We start from the raw sequence: 19,546 nt of genomic DNA on the forward strand, positions 1-19,546 counted from the left end.
GCCGGGGGCGCCCCCGCCCACTTGCCGCTGCGGCCTACTCTGTTATGATTCGCAGCCTGTGAGGACAGGGCAGACATGTCAGGCGGCAGGGAAACCGGGTAACATCTTCTCAGTGTCCTCCAACAACCACACGCGGGTAACAACCGTATCTGTGTATATTAAAGAAGCGGAAGTGGGCGAAGCTGGCGGCGTTGTACGGCCTTCGATACCCCCCGAATGAGATGGAGATCTCTTCCGAGGGAGAGGCGGAGGAGCTCAGGTGGGTGTTAGCATAGAGCCGGTTTGCCCGAAATGCTAACGTTAGCCAGTCAAAAAGAAACAGTTGTGGTCCTAACAATGGGACTGCATAACTTGACAACAATTTCGTAAGTTTACGAACTGTGGAGGTGACACGGTGGGAGACGCTGACTGCAAAGCTAAGCTAGGCTAACGCGACATGCTACCATCTCTCAACTTGGAAAAGATCAGTCTATTAATCTGCTTTAGAGGTTTTGTCAGTCTGACTAATAATTAAACTCATCATCACCGACAGATACGTTATCATGTTACTATGGTCTTATCTTACTTGAAAAGTGAAAACGATTTGGAAATTGTGTTTACTATTAGCTGACATCAAACTATGCTGTGTCTAATGCTAGCTGTCAAACCGAGTCTTCGGGGGGTGTTGCTGTTCTACACTTAGCATGACGTTCAAGCTCTTAATTCTGACATTTTGAGGATTAGGCCTTGTAGAAATTGCTGCACTAATTCAATCAAGCCATACAGGGATTAATCTTTTTGCATTCATAGATATTTTAGCCCAGAGCGTTAAGCAGTTGGTTGGTATTTTTGTTCCCTTTCTGTTAAAATTTCAATCTTCATTATTATTATTTATTATTATTATTATTATTATTATTATTATTATTATTATGTTAATTAATTATGTTAACTCATTAAGAGTTAACAATTTTTTTGTTTTTTAAAGCAAGAAAGTAAGCTCCTTGGCAACCTTTACGTGTGGTTTGTAAATAATGATTTTGGTGTCTAAAAGAGATTGTTTGGACAGAATTTGGACAGAGCTAACTTGTTTTGCCAAGGCATATTTATTAGAAATATACTCTGAAATAAAGATTTTAAAGGTGTATCCTTCTGATATGTACTTGCACCTTTGTTCAGACTTTACTTTTAGCCAGGCAGGCTCAGATTTTTATAAGTTGGAAGCTTCCAATGGAGCTGTTTGGGAATAAAAAGGAAAACAAATTAGATATTTACGAGAATCTACACGAATGTGAATTAAATTGAAAATAAATTCTATCATAATCTTGGCTAAAACAACCAAAAGTGATTGCAAGCCAATCCAAGCCTGAATGCCATTGTTATTCCTCAATCGGGGACATGGCATTTTTGGCCCTTCAACACACAGTCACTTAATTGTGCAGATAGATATCCAAAATGTTCAGGCTTTGAGTTCCATGTGAGTAATTGTTTAACCCTCAATGTTGCTGGCGTCGGCACATTTTTTTTAAACCTCAGTCTGTCCTAATTTCTGAATCCCTTCCTTCTGTCCTTCACTCCTTCCTGGCCGCCTGTGACTTTATAGGAAGGAACATTGGAAGCTGCTGTCCAGTCTGAAGACCACAGTAGAGGGTCTGGTGTCCACTAACAACCCCAATGTGTGGTCACGTTATGGCGGCCTGCAGCGCCTCCACAAGGACACGAACAACATCCTGAGCAATGGACTGAAAAATGAGCAGGTCATTTTGTACCAATTCTCTTTTTTGTGTTTATTTTTACTGTTGTTGGTTTCATCTCATTGACTCAAGCAAAGTGCCTTAAATCAAGCTTCACACACTATCAAATATCAAGTACCGCCAGATCACCCTTGTACGCCATTTTTATACAGTTGTTGAAATGTTTTGGAACAAACAACGCAACTCTCTTTCTTTATGTTTGCTTCATGTAGTCAGGAATGTACTTAGCATTTTATACTCTTTGCCTCTCATGTTTTTGTGTGAACACTTTTGTCACTTGTTTTGTGATCATCTGGTTCGAATAACCAGTGTCTGTCGTTTCCTATAACATAGCGCTAACATGAGTTTTTTTGTTTTTGTTTTCCGCTGGTACAGGTGTACTACAAGCATCGAGACTACTGGCCTTTTGTGTGGTGCATTCGTTACATCAGTCCCCATCTGGCCTCACACGTTGAACAGGTATTTTTGTTGTAAGCCACGTGCTGCGGGGCATGCAGATATTTTTCAGTTTAAAATATGTGCAAAATTTACATTTGCGTTAGCAAGCTATATATATATAAAAAAAAAAAAAAGTTGTCAGCGGACTCACCATCTGAAGTGGGTCTGGTTTCTTTCACTTCTCTATTTCATTTTCATAGTCAGCAAACCGATGTGGCAACTACAATTTCTAAATTGTACTCACCGACAACTGCGCATTATCTTTTGCGTAGCACATGCTCAGTACAGAAGTCTGCTTATTAGACTTGAAGAAAAACAAAGTTTGCCATGTACATAACTAGTGGCGCAGTGACCTTTAGTGTAAAAAGGCGCTGTGGCCACGTGTTCATGTTTACGTATGTTGATGTTCCCCCCTCTCTTCAGAGCTACTGTGTCTCCTCAGCTCCACACACTGTTGTTAAACAGAAGCAAACAGACTGTGTAGGGTGTTAATGTTAAAGTGCTTGTTAAAATGCTAACCTGAAGTTACATCAAAACACACATGAGGCATTTCGGGTCCAGTCTGCCCAAAGTGGCGGCAAGCTCCTAACTTAGTTTTGTAGAAAACTCTTCTTCTTCTCCTGTGAAGCGAAGTCCTTCATTAGAACACTTGTTGTTGCTCTCGTCGCACAGAGTGGTGTCTTTAGCTAAAATCCTTCTCCGCTAGCTGTCTTTGACGTTCCCGCCCTCCGATCTCTGTCCCCAGTTCAGTCACCTGGAGCCCGTGCTGAGCTCCGGGATGCAGAGTGCTGGCGAGAGCTACAAGGCCGAGCGCTGGCTCCTCCACAGCCTGCAGGTTCACATGCTCTCCGCCCAGCTCAGACCGCTGCTCCGGCACCTTGGACACACGCGGAAATACTACAACAGTAGGTTTCTGCCGTCGAGCATGTTGGTGTCAAACGTTGACTAGAATAAAAAACCACTGGAAGAGTTTCTCAAAGCTGCTGCATCAGTATGTGTTTATCCTTGTGTGTGATGTTTCATTTGTTCACTTGTTATTATTGCTTATTCTGTGATCGTCTAATCTCCTCACATATTGTTGTCTGTCAGGTGATGCCTTCCTGCTGAGTGAGCCCCATGTGACCGCCATGTTTCAGTGCTTGGAGGCTGTGGAGCAGAATGATCCAAAGCTGCTGGCCCAAGTGGACACTGTTGGGGTGGGACTTACTGTTGTAAATGGCTTCAATGTTTTAGAAAAACAATGTTGTTTTTTTTTGTTCCTTTTTTAAGCTGTACGTACTTTCACTATTATTGTCTTTGGTTAATTTAAAGGCTTCAAGACAGAATAGACATTGATGACCCTTGTTTCTAACAAGCTTCCTTTTCAGGAAGGGAGCGGGAAAAACCTCGGGTAAATTCCTGTTTTGTTTTTGCGGGCGGCTGACTCTCCCTTGTGACCCAGCAGCTGTCGCCGCTGAAGAACTCCCCTTCGCTGGGCCTGTTGAAGAGCCAGAGCCTGTGTGTGCTGCCAGGGGCCGGAGGCTGCTGGAGAAGCGCCGACTTGGCCGTTCAGGGAGAATCTCTCAGTCGCCGATTCACCAGCTCCAACTGCTCCCTCCGAGAGGCAGTAGCCGCCAGCCAGCATGCCGGCAATACGACCAGTTCCCAGATACACAACGGCTCAAGTGAGGACCAGTTGGTGCATCACGTGTGGAATTATTTTGAGAGAGAGAGTTTCTTGGAAAATGAAGTTTATGTTGCAACAGTGATTGCAGTTGCACGTGATTTGCAGTTTAAGCATTTTGCCTCAGTTTAGCAGACTGGGCCTGGTGTTTGCTGGTCTTCAGCGAAGCACTTGGTATGTGCGCACAGAGCAAATCAAATTTAATGGAAGTTTAAATGGAACATTCTGTCTTATGTGAATAGACTTCACCATACAGAGTCTCCATTATATGTTGGCGTGGCCAATTACTGTGGGATGTTGTAGGACCGCCCCCTTGTGCTGAACTCTGGAGATGGTTTCAATACTTCTGGGCACTTCCTACTTCCAAACACAAAAGTGTTTCTATTCTAAAGGCATTCCCGACTATACTGTAATAATTTCTGCAGATTTTTCTGTTGGTTATTTAATTTATCCTTTTAAAAACAAACTAACAGTCTTTTCCAAATGCCCTGTCACAGATTCTACCTCTCCTGCCGCCTCCTTCGGAGCTCCTTGGGTGTGCGAGCAGGATGGGACGCCCCCATCTGCCTCCATTTCTGTGCCCAGCATCTCCCTCACCGAGTCCCCCTCGCCCGCCTCCCCCCAGCCCGAGGCCGGGGACTCCGGCGACGGGGAGTACGACGACGGGCCCGAGTACCTGGCCATTGGCAACCTGGGACGGCGCAGTCGCCGTGATTCCCGGAGCTCCACCCACAGCAGCGACCAGTGCGAGGCCGATGACCAGCCACCCCCCCACAGGAATTCCTTGATGCTGCCGCCTCCCAGACGCTCCTCCTACTCGGAGGGCCAGAAAGGCCCTGGCCGGGGCTCCCGCAGCCACACGCGCTCATTTTCTGACACGGGTATCAATCAAAAACTCAGAAATGGTAAGTGAGCACTCTGGTGTCCAGCATCACCCTCTTAACACGCCCCCTACCAATGGCTATTTTTTAACAGCCCACTTGCATGCTATAGTCATGTGTGTTTTAATGGTGTTTTTTTTTGTTTTGTTTTTTAATTTGTTAATGTCAATGTGTCTTGATGGGGATTGTACACATGTGTTTGTAGGCCCTGTCAAAAATAATTTCTGTCACCTTTTGCGAGACTCAATAACGCAAATCTCATCTTATCAACATAGCCAGTAGTTTGAACGTCGACTTGCATAGTTTTTGGCAAATTTTTCAACAGTAAGTTTTCTAGCTATAAACTGATAATTTTTTCCTCCATGCACAGTGTTTTCATGCCGCAACAATAATAGATGTGCACACAGACAGTCGGGTCCACTGTGTTTCCGGAAGCATGAGGATATTTCTTTGCTTTGTTGAGAGCCTCTTCCCCTTTGATAACTGAGGACTTTCAAAGTAGTATCTCCGTTCTCTCTGCTACCCCCCTCCCCCACCCCCTGTCTTGTCATGACGCTCTCTCTGCTCTATTTCTTTCTCTGCTCTCTAACTGTCTGCGTGAAGCCGAGGGCCACCGGAAAATCACCATAATAATAGAGGATCCGGTAGCAGGTTGGCAGTGCAGTTCTACTGTGCTCCATTTTTGACCTTTTTCCACCCCCAACCCCTGATCCCCCCACCTGCATGGACACGAGCTGCCTGTCTCTGTCATTCCTGCCTTCAGTTCATCACGTCTCAAAGTGGTCGATGTGTGTTTTGTATTTCTGTTTACGTTAGATGGATCACGTCACGTGGAGGCAGTGAGGCCGTGATGACCCGTTTCTTGTTCATTTTAGTTCATGTGCAAATGTTTGATCCCTCCCTCCGTCTGTATTCAAGTGCATTTCACAGGACATATGCAGCCATTGTGTTGACCTGTACAATTCATGACGACCATTTTACTGCTGGCCTGATCGGAGCGCCAACATTTGCTTTCAGACCTCAACCCAAGTGTTAATCGGAGATGAAGAATTTTGGGATTTCATTTGAAATCCGTTTAAATACATTCTGGCGTGCTCTATAACACAAGCTTACTTTGTGAAGTAAATAACTGCGTCATTACCTCCTGCTGGCATAGAACTGAGCAGTTGTGCGTTCCTATGAGCGCCAGCAGTCGCACCGTTGTTGCATTGATGTTGTCATTATGAACCATCATCGCCAAGTTTGATGCAAATCTGTTGGCCTCTGGATAAATCCTGATGCAGCATGCCGTCATCAGGCTCAGTGATTTGATGTTCACTTCAGCCGGTGCTAACAACCGTCTCTCTTCATTCAGAAGTGTCCGGAGACGGCGAGGTGAAGGACTACAACCCCTTCTCGCCACAGCGCAGCGACGCCAGCACTCCCAGCTCTCTCTACGAGCCATGTGAGTCGAATGTTCTGCTCGGTTGTTGTTGTTTTTTTTGCTGCATCAAATTTATGCATGCAGCTACTTTTACACACTAAGCGTATCCAGAAGGCAGGGAATTCCATTAAATTCAATAAGTTACTACCATGTGACTGTGACCTAAAGTGTGCAAGTTCATGAAAGGTTGGTTGTGGTGGTTATTGCTTGCTCTTGAATGCATCTAAATGTTTCCGTTGTCTTCAGATGGCTCCCGGTACAGTGGTGCTTCAGATGGGATGTTCAGGAAGCCGTCAGAGGGTCAGAGCCTCATCAGCTACCTGTCAGAGCAGGACTTTGGCAGCTGTGCAGACCTGGAAAAGGTTGTTGTTGTTTCTTCTTCCTTTTTCCTTTTTAAAAAAAATGCATATCCCAGACTGAAAGCTGGAACCTTCATCAGAGACCAACTTCCCGTTATCTCCTCATAATGTTTGAATCTGCCCATGTAGGAGAATGCCCACTTCAGCATTTCGGAGTCACTCATTTCCGCCATTGAGCTGATGAAGTACAACATGCGGCGACAGACGGAGGAGTGTGAGGAGGAGGGCGACAGCGACTCTGAGATTCAGCAGCTCAAACAAAGAATCCGGCTGCGTCGGCAACAGATCCAACGCAGCCGCCTGCCGCCCTGCACGTCCTCGCAGCACAGTAAGACAGCGTGGGGTTGCATTGACATCATCCTGCGTACAGAACACTTTGTGTAGTTCTAAATCCGCTGTAGTTTTTGCACTTTTAAAAGCCTGTGAATCGTGTTTAATGAAGGATTTCTCTCTCGTCCTCGTCCTTTCCTGCAGTTTTCCACTCCACTGACAGCGGAGGCTCCAGAAGGAGTTCTCAAGACTCGTGTCAGGGCCTGTCCGACGGCTCGGCCGAGGAGGTGGAGGAGTGCGAGCTGCAAGGTAGTAAGTCATTCCTAATCTGTGCAGCTAATAGTCAGGTTTGGACATTCTTAGCATTTAGAAATCGGAACTGGCCGAAACTTACACATCTTTTGTAAAATGTATCCCCTTCGGCCAAACCCTCCTTGACATCACCTCTTCATCACAACGCTTGCATGATATCACTCAACCATTTTTTTTGTTACATAGAGGCACAGGTACAAAAGTCACAAACGTTTTATTATCTGCAGTTGTTGTAAAACTTCTTTTATTAGAGTTGCAGTGTATACAGAGTTCACTGTCAGGTGAGTCAGCGTGTGTGGGATTTTTATGGTCATGTCAGGGCGTATTAGACCTGTAACATCAAGTCATCTAAATTCTTCACTGAACTGAAGTGGGAAAGCTTTCATACAGACAGGTGGACTTGTGTGATGCACTCTTTGGCCCGAGACGCAGTCCTGGTGGAGTGTTGCAAACATTGGTGGCTGTGGGCTGAGTGTTAGTTTCTGTCTCTCAGATGGATGTGAGGGCCAGTCGCTGCTGGCGGTGTCTCAGAACGGCCTCTCCTTGTCACTCGCCTCGCTCTTCTCAGGTATCGGTGCGGTGGGGCCGAGAGGCGCCGTGGCTACATGCAGACGGCTTGTAATGGCGGCGCCTCGCTAGGCAGGAGCTGACGACTCTGCTCCAAACTGATGATTCTCTGCCTGCTCACAACTCCTCCACCTTCCAGTTCTGCCACTCCTCGGTATCTCGTCTTCGCTCGGACGCCACGTTTACCGCATTCATTTTAACTAGGGATGCACCAATACCACTTTTTACAGAAGGAGAAGACAACGAGTACTTGCATTTCAGTACTGACCGATACCGGGTACTTTATAAGGTATTCCATAGTATAGAATTACTTTATTTTTCCACAGATGCTCTGTTTTTTGAACAACATTCCTCAGCATGTTTTTCTAGATTTTCTTCCTTTTCTATTGCAAGTTTCACTGCAAAACACAAATTTAACAAAATTGTCATGTACATCGATATGCCACTGATATCTGTGTGATGGTATTTGCATATATTTATGTGTCGAGTACTCAACCCCAGTATTGGTGCATCCGTAATTTTAACCCCTCTTTGCGACGGCGGTGTCGTTCAGAAAAAATAGATTTTTGTTCCCACAACATGTTTCCGCGGCAGGTTTTCAGTTTGGAGCCGAGTCTGCTGCTCCGCAACCTCAGCTGAATGAACTGTGCACTTGTCTCTGTCTTTTTGTTGTGGAGTTCTCGTGTGCTTTAGCAGTTCAGTGGTAGGCCTGTGCCAGTAAGGAGGAGGCAGATAAGATACCAGTCATTATCGCATTGTTCATATCTACTGTAGCTTCACCACATTATTCCTATTATTATTATTATCATTGTTATTATTTCTTAAACCACTACAGCATGTCTGCCTTATTCTTCCATCCACAAACATGTTTCTGAGTCATTATAAATCCGTGAGTCGAGGTGAATTTGATTTGAGTTTGTTCTATTTCAAATCTATTTATTGAAATGTATTTGTTTAATTATTTTCTGCGTCAATGCCATGACCAGCCATTATCAGCCTCCTGACTAGTTGTCCACTGACCTCCAGAGATTACCGTCTGAATTGTACTGCTAGCGCTGCAATTGTAGTTTTCCCTGCTATTCCCCCTGTGTTTTCTTCTGTGCCCAGACCAAAAAAAGTATGGCTGTAGTGTCAATTTGCTAAACTCCTTTTATTTAAAAAAAAATTCTGACTATAGTTGTGTGTGACGTTTTGGAATCAGCTTTATCAAGCAGAAACCAAAACCCAGATTAGCTTCATTTGACTAACATAAAGCACTGGGCTTTGTGCTAAAAAAAAACAAAAAAACAATCTTTGTTTGTTTAATATCCAAACCGGCCCCTATTCTACCTGATCAGCCCTGCTTTTGCATACATGTCATGTTGTCACAAGGTAGTAAAACACATGGTAGTAAAACTCTTTCTCCTGCTTCACTGCCCCTTTGGTTTGTACTGTGTGCTACAGCAAGAGTGCTTTCAGAACAAAGATGCATGTGGTTGTTAAGGAACCCTCCTCCACTTGACCCTCCACCCCCATATCCAGCCATGAAAAAAAACCCAAAATATATATATTTACCTCAGTATCTGTGAGGAGACCTCAGCTGCTTGTTTTTGCTCTGACCTGCGTATTAAACTTGTCTTCAGCAGTAGAGAAAAGTACCAGCCGACTAGAGACAAGGAAATCTTGTTTATCCTTTTTATGTATGGATTGTCAACGCTGCTTTGTTTTCAGAATGTACTTGTTGCTATGAGGATACAGTGATGCTGCAACAATATCCTGTTTCAACTTGTCATTGATTGTTTTTTGTTTGTTTTTGTTTGTTTGTTTTTGTCTTGCAGATGCCGACATAAAGCGCAGTGTCAGCTCCAGCACTAGGTCTTTTCTCAGCTCCGACTCCATGTAAGGACCAGAGTCGGAGTTCTTTTCTCTATCCTCATGTTAAAAATCCTCCTCACGGAATAGTTTGGAATGTTTTTCTGGAAAGACACATTAATCCTAGGGGAAATGTTGTTACAGTTGGAATTAAAAAAAAAATTATAATAAAATAATAAATTCTAATATGGACAGTGTGGAGTTCATTCCCTAAATTCCAAACTGGTAATTCACTCTACTCACAGAGAGCATGACGTCTGACTCAAAGATCACAAGACATTATTGTTGTGGAAGCTTTCACCCTCCAGTTATTAGCTTTTGTTTTAGTTCATAGTTTGAGTTGCAGAGTTCACCATTGTGTGCTGCGACCTTCATGATGTATTAACCCTGTCGCATGTACTTTCTTATGTTCTCTTAAAGTTGATTGTGTCTAATCTTTGTGAGTCGTGCATCACTTCAAAAGAAAACTTTAATGGACACCTGTTATCTTTTGTGTTGTTTCCAGCTCTCCGTCCTTCCTCCAGTCCAACTCTGCCGAGTCCGTGGCCATGGGTTTGCTCAGGCAGTTTGAGGGCATGCAGCTTCCTGCAGCGTCGGAGCTCGACTGGCTGGTCCCAGAGCACGACGCTCCACAGAAGGTACCATAGTTGTTTCTGCTATTCGCAGAGTCGTCCTCTGCTGTCCTTTTTGTCCAATCAAAACTAGAAGTTGAATGGCAACACGTAGAACTCACCCACTGCACTCCGCTCCCCTATGGCCTCCTTTAGCTGCTGCCCATCCCGGACTCGCTGCCCATCTCTCCTGATGACGGCGAGCATGCAGACATCTACAAGCGGAGGATACGGGTGCGTGGCAACCTGGAGTGGGCGCCGCCACGGCCGCAGATCATCTTCAACGTGCATCCTGCACCCAAGTGAGTTCAGCACTGATGGCTGGTGTTCCATTTAATGCACTTTGTACTTGACATCTTTCAATTCTGCTTTTTACTTTTAAAAACCTCAGTACCGCTGGCTATTGTCACAGTCTCACCTCAAATGTTTATCTTAATTATTCTTTTACTTCTTCATTTTTATTATTACTCTGTTACACTCTATACACTTTTTATGAATTGATTGCTGATGACTGATTGCACAGCTGAGAATCTGAATTTCTTTTGGGATGAGTAAAGTACTTATCTTTCTCTATCTCTCTATCAAGCTATCAATCTCTTATCTCTATCTCTAGCTGTCTGTCTCTATATCTCTATTAGTATTTTTATCTATCTCTATATATACATCTCTAACTATCTCTCTGTATTTGTCTATGTCTATCAATCTATCGATCTCTCTCTCTATCGATCTCTTGCGCTCTCTGTATGTCTCTATTTCTCTATATCTAATAAGCATGTGTTGACACATAATTCTCCATGTTGTTTGAGGGCACCGTTAAGGGTCAAAGAGTAATCCCACTGAATGCGTCATGTGCCTCTGGGAAGCTCAGCCGCCTTGTTGTTCCCATGTTTGTCCCATTCAGGAGGAAGATCATTGTGGCCAAACAGAACTACCGCTGCGCCGGCTGCGGCACTCGCATCGACCCAGGTAGAGCACAAGCGTTTGCATCCTCCTCCAGTCCGACCGTTTCAGTCGTCTGAAGTGAAATTCCTCGAGTAAAATTGGACATTCATTCACCTGAAAGGCCGGCTGTGAAGTAGTATCGGTTAACATCTTGCTGACACAGTATTATTCCTAGCGCTGACCTCTGTCCCTGCCCTTTGCTCTGCTCCTTCTCCACTCCCTCCGTTCTAGATTACATCAAGCGGCTGCGCTACTGCGAGTACCTCGGCCGCTACTTCTGCCAGTGCTGCCACGAGAACGCGCAGGCCGTGGTTCCCGGCAGGGTGTTGAGGAAGTGGGACTTCAGCAAATACTACGTCAGCAACTTCGCTCGGGATCTGCTGAGCAAGATTGCCGGAGACCCGCTGTTCAACCCCAGTGACATCAACAACGACCTGTACAAGAAGATTAAAGCTCTTGAGTCTGTGAGGGTAAGCAGAAAAAGAGCTGATATAACAGTGCAGCTTTACAAACACTCAAAGTTGTGGGCGGCTGCACTTTTTTGTACCAAAAGTGTGCAGTCAAAAAGAATATTGACGACATCAAATCAGGTTGTTACTGGAGAGACATGAGCTGTCAAGCAGGAATTTCTAAATTGCGTTATCATTAGGATGTGAAACCGGTTGTTCTGTTCTTTGGCCCGTGTTTTAAACTGCAAAGTCGCGTTTCCTCCGTGTTTTGTAAAGGTGTTACGGGTGCAACTGTTCCACATGAAAAACCTCTTCAGGACCTGCCGTTTTGCTAAAGAGTAAGATCTCTTCTTGTGTCTTTTGCTCTCCAACTAATCCAAAATCATTCATTCGCTCACAGACCTGTATCTTTACAATTGCAATTTTTTAATTGAAAGGGTGCTGGAGCGGTTCGACACGCTGCCAGGCCACCTCACTGAGGACCTTCAGCTCTTCTCCCTCAACGACTTCACGGCTGTTCGCAACGGGGAACTGGCTCCGAGGATGAAGGAGCTGCTTAAACTGGGTACCGTGCACGTCGGCAGCTGTGTGGTAAGAAATCAGCGACTCTCACCTCACATCATGGCCGTTCAGCCCCGCGTGTATCTCCGGCACTGGTTGGACAGCGCTGCGGGTGGGAGTGGGAGATGCACCTTAGGGGCCACTAACGGAGCAGGTGGTGCAAAAGGTTAAAAGGGGTGACACGGTTTCAAATGCTTCAGCATTCACATTTTTGTTAAGCAGATTGAAAGAAAACTGTGTGTGAACAGCTGAGAAGTGCAGGATTTCTTAGCGCGTCACATGTAGAGGTGCACTGTAGCATCGTGATCCAGGACAGGGAAGAAATAACACAGTAGATTTATTTATTTCACCTTTATTTAACCAGATAAAAGACCCATTGAGATCGAGACCTCTTTCACAAGGGTGACCTGCCAAGAGAGGCAACAGGACACGTCCACAAATAACACACAAATAACGACAATCACAAAATAAACATTAAAATGGGAGCGCAAACTGTTTTAGCAGATAAAGTGCAGGAGTGATGACATCAGCAGCAAGTATGAAAAAAACTTCAGTAATAATTTAAAAACAAGCCCTCCCGAAAGGAGATGTCTTTGGAAGTCAATACATAGTCCAACAGTTTCACTGATGCACACTGTAGTAACGTCACATTAATTCCATTCACATAAGTAGTAATGTTTGAAAATGTATGTTTACATCAGGGTGAAACCTGGCTAGAAATTATCAAACCTAATACTTTTTAAATAACGAGATGATCTTTTTGATATTCTGCCTTGATTTGACTGATATGACTTGGTTTTCTGTCTTTGCCATGGCCGCAACCCTCCCCTCACCCCCCCAGCTGTGCCAGGCGAAGGGCTTTGTGTGCGAGTTCTGCGGCAACGACAAAGACATCATCTTCCCCTTCCAGCTCAACAAGTGCCAGCGCTGCCAAGGTGAGCACGCGGCCGGCCTGGCTGGCCTCAGGGCGCCGTCCCCCCCGCGTCCGTCCTCCGTCCCGCTGCCCTGGAGAGACTGGAAGATCCCCAAACCCCGCAAACTGGCGGCGTTGCTCTCCCGGGACCGGGCAGAGGGGGAGGGCGGGGAGGAGGCAGATGCCTCCGATCCAAAGACTCTGTCTCTGGATGAAGAACAGGAAGCATCGGGGGAGGAGGAAGATGAGGAGGAGGAGGATGGTGGAGAGGGGCATGGGGGTCGGAGGAAGAGCAAACACGGCGGCGTGACTTGGCATGCGAGGCGCGAGAAGCTCAACCTGCTGAAGTCACTTCACATAAACAGGCTGAAGAAGAGCGTGTCCAGAGGGGAGGGGGGCCAGGGGAGTGACGGCGAGGGCGGCCAGGCGAGTCGGGAGGAGAGGAAGCACCTGTGGAAGATCCCCAGGCTGCCGGGCCTCAGCAGAGGCCTCTCCAAGGAGCGCAGCGAGGCAGGCGCCCAAACAGAGGAAAAGGGAGGAGTTTTAGAAACTGAGGCAGGAACTCCGGAAGAAGATGGAACCACAGAGCAGGAGGAGGAGGAGGAGGAGGAGGAGGAAGAGGAGGATGAAGGCTCAGATAACAGTCAGCCGGGAGAAATGGGTAACAAGGGGAGCTTTAAACTGGCCAAGCTGTTCCAGCCCCACCTGCTGGCCATCGGCCGCAGAGGCAGGAGCAAGGGGGACAGAGAGGTGGCTGCCCAGGAGGAGCAGGGGGAGGAGGAGGAGGAGGAGGAAGAGGAAGTGGGGGAGAGGGAGGAGCACCCAGCTGTCCCCGTTCCCCAGGGCAGCTGGAGGGCCCGGAAAACTCGCCGAGCCAGGAGGTTGACCAGAGGGCGGAGCGTCCGACAGGAGGGGGGGACTGGCACAGACACAGAGGGCGGGGACAGAGAGGGAGAGGATGAGAGGGAGGAGTCACTCTCCAAGTAGGTCGAGCTGCAATCAAGACGCCGCTGAGCAGACCCGCTGGGCGGGAACAGTGTTGAGTGTTTCCAGCAGCAGAGTCGAGATCAGTTGACTTTATTCCCTCCGATGGCACACTGAACAGCATCGTCGAGAGTCTGAAGGTTCCATTGGCTTCCTGTAGAGCAGGAGTCACAACACTGTTGAACCTGAGAGCTGCTTCACTGGTCCTCACTCTTATGAAGGGCAAGTGCTACACGCTCCTGAAATAAACTCTGTTCTATATTATTATTAATAAGGACACTATGTGAAGACACTGATCCCGTTAATGAATTATCTAGAATTATCAAAAACGACTTAACAAGGTTGGATAGAATTGAATTTGCTATTTTTCCAACAGGCCTGCGGGCAACTCGCTCGTGACCCCTGCTGCAGAGCAGCGTTTCTCAACTGGTGGGTCGCAGAACTGTTTTGATTGGGTCGCGGCTTCATGCGCAGTTTGGAATTTTAAAATATATAATTCTACAGCGAGAATGTTGGGTATTTATTTTGCAGGCCATCCAATCCAATTCAATACTTTATTTTTAAGACATGATAGAAAGTGGGTTCGTGTTTTTATGTTTGTGGAATAGATTTCAGTTGCAACTTTATGAAAAGGAAACAAATGTGGGTCCTGGACTCCACCAGTTGAGAACTGCTGCTGTAGAGCCTAAGCAACTTCCTGCATAGTTCAATGCTGCTATGCTATCAGTTGTGTCTCCTCTCGTTTTTCCCCCCTATATACGAACAAGTTGTCGAACTTGTTTGCTCAACTTCCCTGCATCTCTCAGCAGAAGCTCCTCCGAGTTTCTTCCCACGTGACAATCTCGTCCTCCTCTTCCTCCGTCCTTCCCCTTCACTTCCCTTCACTCGGGCTCCTTTCGTCACTGCCCTGCTTCCAGTCGTCTCTGCCTCTGTTGTTTGCATGGGTTGTGTTCTGGGTGTGGCAGCTGAAGCCAACAGAAGGTGGTTGGTCGGTGTTTGGCAGCTGCGTGTCGGTGGTGCTGGACGGCTTTGGTTGGGGACGGGCCGTGTGTTACCTTGTCGGCGACTGCAGTGTGTCGCTGCCACTGGCCAATGGCGTCGAGCCATCGACGCACGCGTGCTGCGTTGCAACGTGGCGACCTGTTAAATGAAGGCGAGCGCGTTTTAAACACATTTGATTTGAGTCACCAGGGTTTTTTTTGTTGTTTTGTTTTTTGTAGTTTGTAGTTCACAAGCTTCTTAAGCAGCGTCTATGACTCGAGTGTGAATGAGAGTCGCATAAAAAACACAACATAAACCCAGAATTATTATCATTATTGCTTGTATGATTCAACAAAATGGAATTTAATTGTTCTTTTCGCTGGTTATTGCCAGAAATGATTATGATAATCATGATTCCATATCTCCCATCCCTCCCTCGACCAACGGGTTCGGAGCTCGGTGACTGATAATGCAGCGGTTCCCCGTCGTTGCTCTGCTTGTTGTCTCAGGAACGGAGGGCGCCAAGGTTGTGCGTCCCACAGAATCATTCATGTTTCAGCTGGATTTTGGGAGCAGCTCTGCGTCGTTGCCTGGTTGGCTTTGAAACGACTTGTCGGATCAGTTCAGGGAGACACTGTCTGGCACGTCTTTTTTAAAATATAGGTGTATTTTCTTATGTCAGAATTTTAATAGGACACTCGTGAACGTTCAGAATAAATGTCTAATTTATATTTTTAGTGATATTTTTTTCTTAGTCTGTCTGCCGTCATCTTATCTTGGTGTGACAATAAAATAAATGTCGTCCAATTTTGAGTTGATTTTTATTTCTTCTCTTATTTATTTATGTATTTATTTATTTATTTACTTAGCCTCAACAGAATGACAGCAGCCATGAAGTGTGTCTGAGCAGATTAGCAGAGTTTTTGCGTTGGTGTGTGTGTGTGTGTGTGTGTGTGTGTGTGTGTGTGTGTGTGTGTGTGTGTGTGTGTGTGTGTGTGTGTGTGTGTGTGTGTGTGTGTGTGTGTGTGTGTGTGTGTGTGTGTGTGTGTGTGTGTGTGGACACGGACTCTAATTCCCGCTGCTGCTCCTGGGAAGCTCGCCGTCCCCCTCAGCTTCCGACTGGCTGCCTCCTCGTCCTTTTATACTCCTCACCTCCTCCCCCCCGAGGCTTTCTATTGGCTGTCGTTAGAAAACGCCCCTCCTGACTTGTCGTCGGACGGGTTTATCTGGTTCGTGGGCGACTTTGTCGGCTTCGCTCTTGTGTTACGGAGGCCGCACCCACCTGGATAGACACTTCTCTTTTTTTCCCTCCTTCTCATGTGTCACAGCACTAACCTGTTGCTGTTTTATCCCCTCCCCCTTCCTCCTCCAGACTGCCACGCCTGCTACCATCGCAGCTGCTTCCGGCCGGGCAGAGGCTGCCCCCGCTGCCAGCGGCTGGCCGCACGGCGGGAGAGGATGGCGTGCAGGAACGAGGTGGAGGACGAGGACGGGAGGACGTAGCGGCGGGGACCACCGAGGACGACCCTGTGATTGTAACAACGCAGCACCTCTCTATTCCAGCCCGGCCACACTGGGGGCAACCAGTGGCTCAACCAGTGGCTGCAGAGCTTCACATTATTTGGACCTGGTTGGACTGTGTGACTGACGTGCACGTCGGTCCTCAGCGGGACCACGTAGAACGATGAGTTCGGCCGTTGCCTTAATATAAGAAAAGACCCTTTACAACATGCACTTTCCTCTTTGAACACTGGAGGATTTTTGGGGGGGCGGGGTGGGGGTGGGGGTTCGTTTTTGTTTGTTTTTTTTATTTAAGGTGAAAATGCGTTAACTTTAGGTGAGCGGCTCAGGCCCTGCAGCTCAATACATCAGCATGCCTTGAAGGACATATAGCTTTAAAAAAAAAAAAAAGAAGAAGCTTTTTCCCTTTATTGATGTCATGAAGTGGTATTTCTTCCTCATAGTTCAATTCCTAAAGATTATAGTTGAAGTCAAAACTAAAGCTAGCGGTAAGATTTACTGTTTCGGTGACCCCGTGTGCATATTGTACACCAGGTGTACTTTTGAATACTTCACTTTGGCAGCATCGGAACGAAGTTAAAGCACTGTTTTCTTCTCTTTTCCCATCTTTCAAACACACTTTATTGTTCAGCATGGCCTGCGAGTGCCACAACCACCCTGCCTTCGCTGCTCGGCCATGCTGCAGCTATAGTATCTTTTTATTAGGATTATTTCTTTTAAATCAAGTGTCTCAGTTAAAAAAAAAAAGTAATTAAATGCTTTTAGTTTGAATGAGCTAAAGTTAGAATTGATTCAGACTAATGTTAAATGGATGTTGTTGGGTTTTTTTTTTTGCATTCAACAGCTGCAGCTTCAGCACTTTTACTGGCTACAGGCTTAGCTAAGATCTGGTTGAGGCTTTTATTTTTTTTTTTTATTTGCATGGCAACTTAATCTAAAATCATCAACTTCTTAAGACGATGGCCAAAGTCTTTTGCTTTTGTGTGCGGCCACTTCTGGGAAAACTGCCCACGTTCTCATCTAGTCGGACCCCTGAAGGAGAACAGCACATGAGTGTCTTTTGTTTTTTTGAAAAACTTACAAACACGACTTTGGCCATTGTTTTAAGATGGTGACTGAATACTCTTTTACATGATTTGACTGAGGTTTTTTTTTCTTTCTTTTACTTTGAAAACATTTGACACTTTTAATTAACTGGTATTGACTTCTGTTATTCGTTTTCCTGCCATGAGTGTGCGTGCGAGCGCGCGTGAGTGTGTGTGTGTGCGTTTGCACCTGCTGTCCATGCAAGACTGCACAGCTGATTTGCACCAGCCTTGTTAGCACTTACTTGTTTTCCAGTGTCGAGTGTGGAAGACTACAGTTGATTGCACTGATGCCGTCTGTTGCTGTTAGTCGGCGGCTGTTTAGATGCCACTTTTAGGATTTTATTGCTGTTTTTTTTTTTTTTCTTTCTTAAAACCACAAACCTTTTGGCAGCCAGAGTTGGTGAAAGTTGCCGTCAATTCACAGAGCCGTGCTATTTTAGTTCTTGCTCATATGTGCAAACTCATAAGAAATCTAAAAACGTACAGCAAGGTGGTAAATAGTTTTGTCTGGAACAATTAAATTCCTTTTTTTTTTCTGCTTGCATCAAGTGGTACCATTCTTTGCTGACGTGGCATTCCGTCACCAGTTGGTGTGAGAGAAATGTTGCTTTGACAGTTTGGCAACAGGGTGAAATAAAAGCGAAACACCACAACTACAACCCCCCCCCCCCCCCCCCCCTTCTCCTCAACGCTTTGCTTTAAAGAAACATGACAGGGGTCCACAATGTTCAATTCAACATTTTGTACCTTTTGATTCAACACATTACTAGATCTGGTCGTATCTTAATCATTACGTTTGTGCAAAGCGCCTCATAAGATCAACACATCGGCATTAAACACTGTTCAAAGTGATTGAGAGTCTTTATTGCAAATCCATAAAAAAAAAAAAAACACTGCTCCTGCATTTAACTGTAGCTCTTAAGCTCATTAATGAAGTGGCCTCTGAAGCAGCTCGTTAACTCAACAGACAGTTTATTTTCAAACTGCCCTTAACATATTTGAAGATTCACGATCATTGTAAAAAAAATGTCAATATGAATAATATTTTTCTGGTAATTTGCCTTTCTTCTGTATTTATGTTATTAATAAAATACTGGCTTGACTGTTCAAAGTGATGGTGTTTTGTTTGTTGTAAGCAGGGGCTGGTAACCAGCTGGCAACAGTGCCCACTACTGGTCAGGAGTGTGGCCACGTGATTAATTTGCAATCTGGACGTGAATTGTTTTACTCAACACGTTACTGTTGACCACGCTGATATTTACGCGAAAATTAAACTGTTCTGTTGTACCTTCCACGTGTCTCGATGAAGACAAGAGGAGCTCCAGCAGGGGGTGCGGCCACTAACGAATAAGAAGGGTGTTTGGGCTCCTGATGACATCACAAAGGGCAGATTTCTAGAACATAGTGTCACGATACAGATGCGTTGTTCCACGTCCATATGCATATGATGGTGATGAAGGTGACGCTCATGAAGATGATGTACAGGCCGAAGAGCAGGCGGTCGATGACGGTGCCGATCATCTGCCAGTCCTGGGACTTTTTACTCCCTCGGAAGTGACCGTCCATCTGGAGGCGAATGGCCCTGAGGTCTCTGCTCAGGTTCCTCAGTTCATCCAGCACCGACTCTTGAGAGACGATCTTCTCCGGAGCCGAGTCACCCAAGATGCTCTGAAGAGCGCTGCTGGAGATGATGCTGGTGGCTGGTTCTGTCATCATGGTTGGGAGAGAACCACGACCTATTCAAGTTTCACTCTTTGTAAGTTGTGAATTGAAAGCATCATTGCAGCGTGTCAAACTGTTTTCGCCTTCTGTCTTACGGAAAAGCAGAAATGGTCTGTAAACATATCCATTTCTCCAAAACATTCTTAACTGGAATGACCTGAGGATATGTGAAAGGCAAATCTTTTTTATGTGTTTAAACATGAGTCCCGAGATGAAAGCCGGCATAACTGGAAGAGTTCTGTAAGACTGTGCCCTAGAGTTATAAAACCAAACAGCCAGC

At 45.8% G+C, this 19,546-nt stretch overlaps 2 protein-coding genes across 4 annotated transcripts in view; one reads left to right on the forward strand and one right to left on the reverse strand.

The window, feature by feature from the left end:
* rubcn (rubicon autophagy regulator) lies at positions 1 to 18,659 on the forward strand. Of its 3 annotated transcripts, XM_076022726.1 has the most exons (22): positions 1 to 259; positions 1,580 to 1,733; positions 2,106 to 2,189; positions 2,914 to 3,073; positions 3,258 to 3,364; positions 3,613 to 3,832; positions 4,329 to 4,736; positions 6,067 to 6,156; positions 6,382 to 6,497; positions 6,624 to 6,822; positions 6,969 to 7,073; positions 7,328 to 7,357; positions 7,570 to 7,644; positions 9,461 to 9,521; positions 10,000 to 10,132; positions 10,262 to 10,407; positions 11,007 to 11,071; positions 11,279 to 11,517; positions 11,773 to 11,834; positions 11,934 to 12,087; positions 12,899 to 12,992; positions 16,308 to 18,659. In XM_076022726.1, exons 1-22 carry the CDS (start codon positions 222 to 224, stop codon positions 16,436 to 16,438), a joined length of 2,871 nt encoding a protein of 956 aa, XP_075878841.1. In that variant the 5' UTR covers positions 1 to 221; the 3' UTR covers positions 16,439 to 18,659. The 3 variants fall into 3 exon arrangements, with proteins under 3 accessions (XP_075878841.1, XP_075878842.1, XP_075878843.1); XM_076022727.1 differs by lacking the exon at positions 7,328 to 7,357; XM_076022728.1 differs by lacking the exons at positions 7,328 to 7,357; positions 7,570 to 7,644.
* The window catches only part of LOC142885839 (uncharacterized), a 10,507-nt gene continuing 8,842 nt past the window's right edge, over positions 17,882 to 19,546 (reverse strand). The window contains exon 18 of the mRNA XM_076022577.1: positions 17,882 to 19,280. Within this exon, the coding sequence (XP_075878692.1) occupies positions 18,952 to 19,280 (329 nt within the window). The 3' untranslated portion in view covers positions 17,882 to 18,951. The remainder of the gene's footprint in view (positions 19,281 to 19,546) is intronic.

The sequence above is a fragment of the Nelusetta ayraudi genome, unplaced genomic scaffold (assembly GCF_046127955.1).
Source record: "Nelusetta ayraudi isolate G7.1 ecotype Tasmania unplaced genomic scaffold, CSIRO-AGI_Nayr_v1 ptg000013l, whole genome shotgun sequence".
In the NCBI taxonomy this organism is placed as follows: Eukaryota; Metazoa; Chordata; class Actinopteri; order Tetraodontiformes; family Monacanthidae; genus Nelusetta; species Nelusetta ayraudi.

Excerpts from the sequence above, each read along its gene's own strand:
- rubcn (XM_076022726.1), top strand. The coding sequence starts at position 222 with ATGGAGATCTCTTCCGAGGGAGAGGCGGAGGAGCTCAG. Across the intron at positions 9,522-9,999 it reads TTTCTCAGCTCCGACTCCAT|CTCTCCGTCCTTCCTCCAGT; the intron begins GTAAGGACCAGA and ends TGTTGTTTCCAG. Across the intron at positions 12,088-12,898 it reads TGCACGTCGGCAGCTGTGTG|CTGTGCCAGGCGAAGGGCTT; the intron begins GTAAGAAATCAG and ends TCACCCCCCCAG.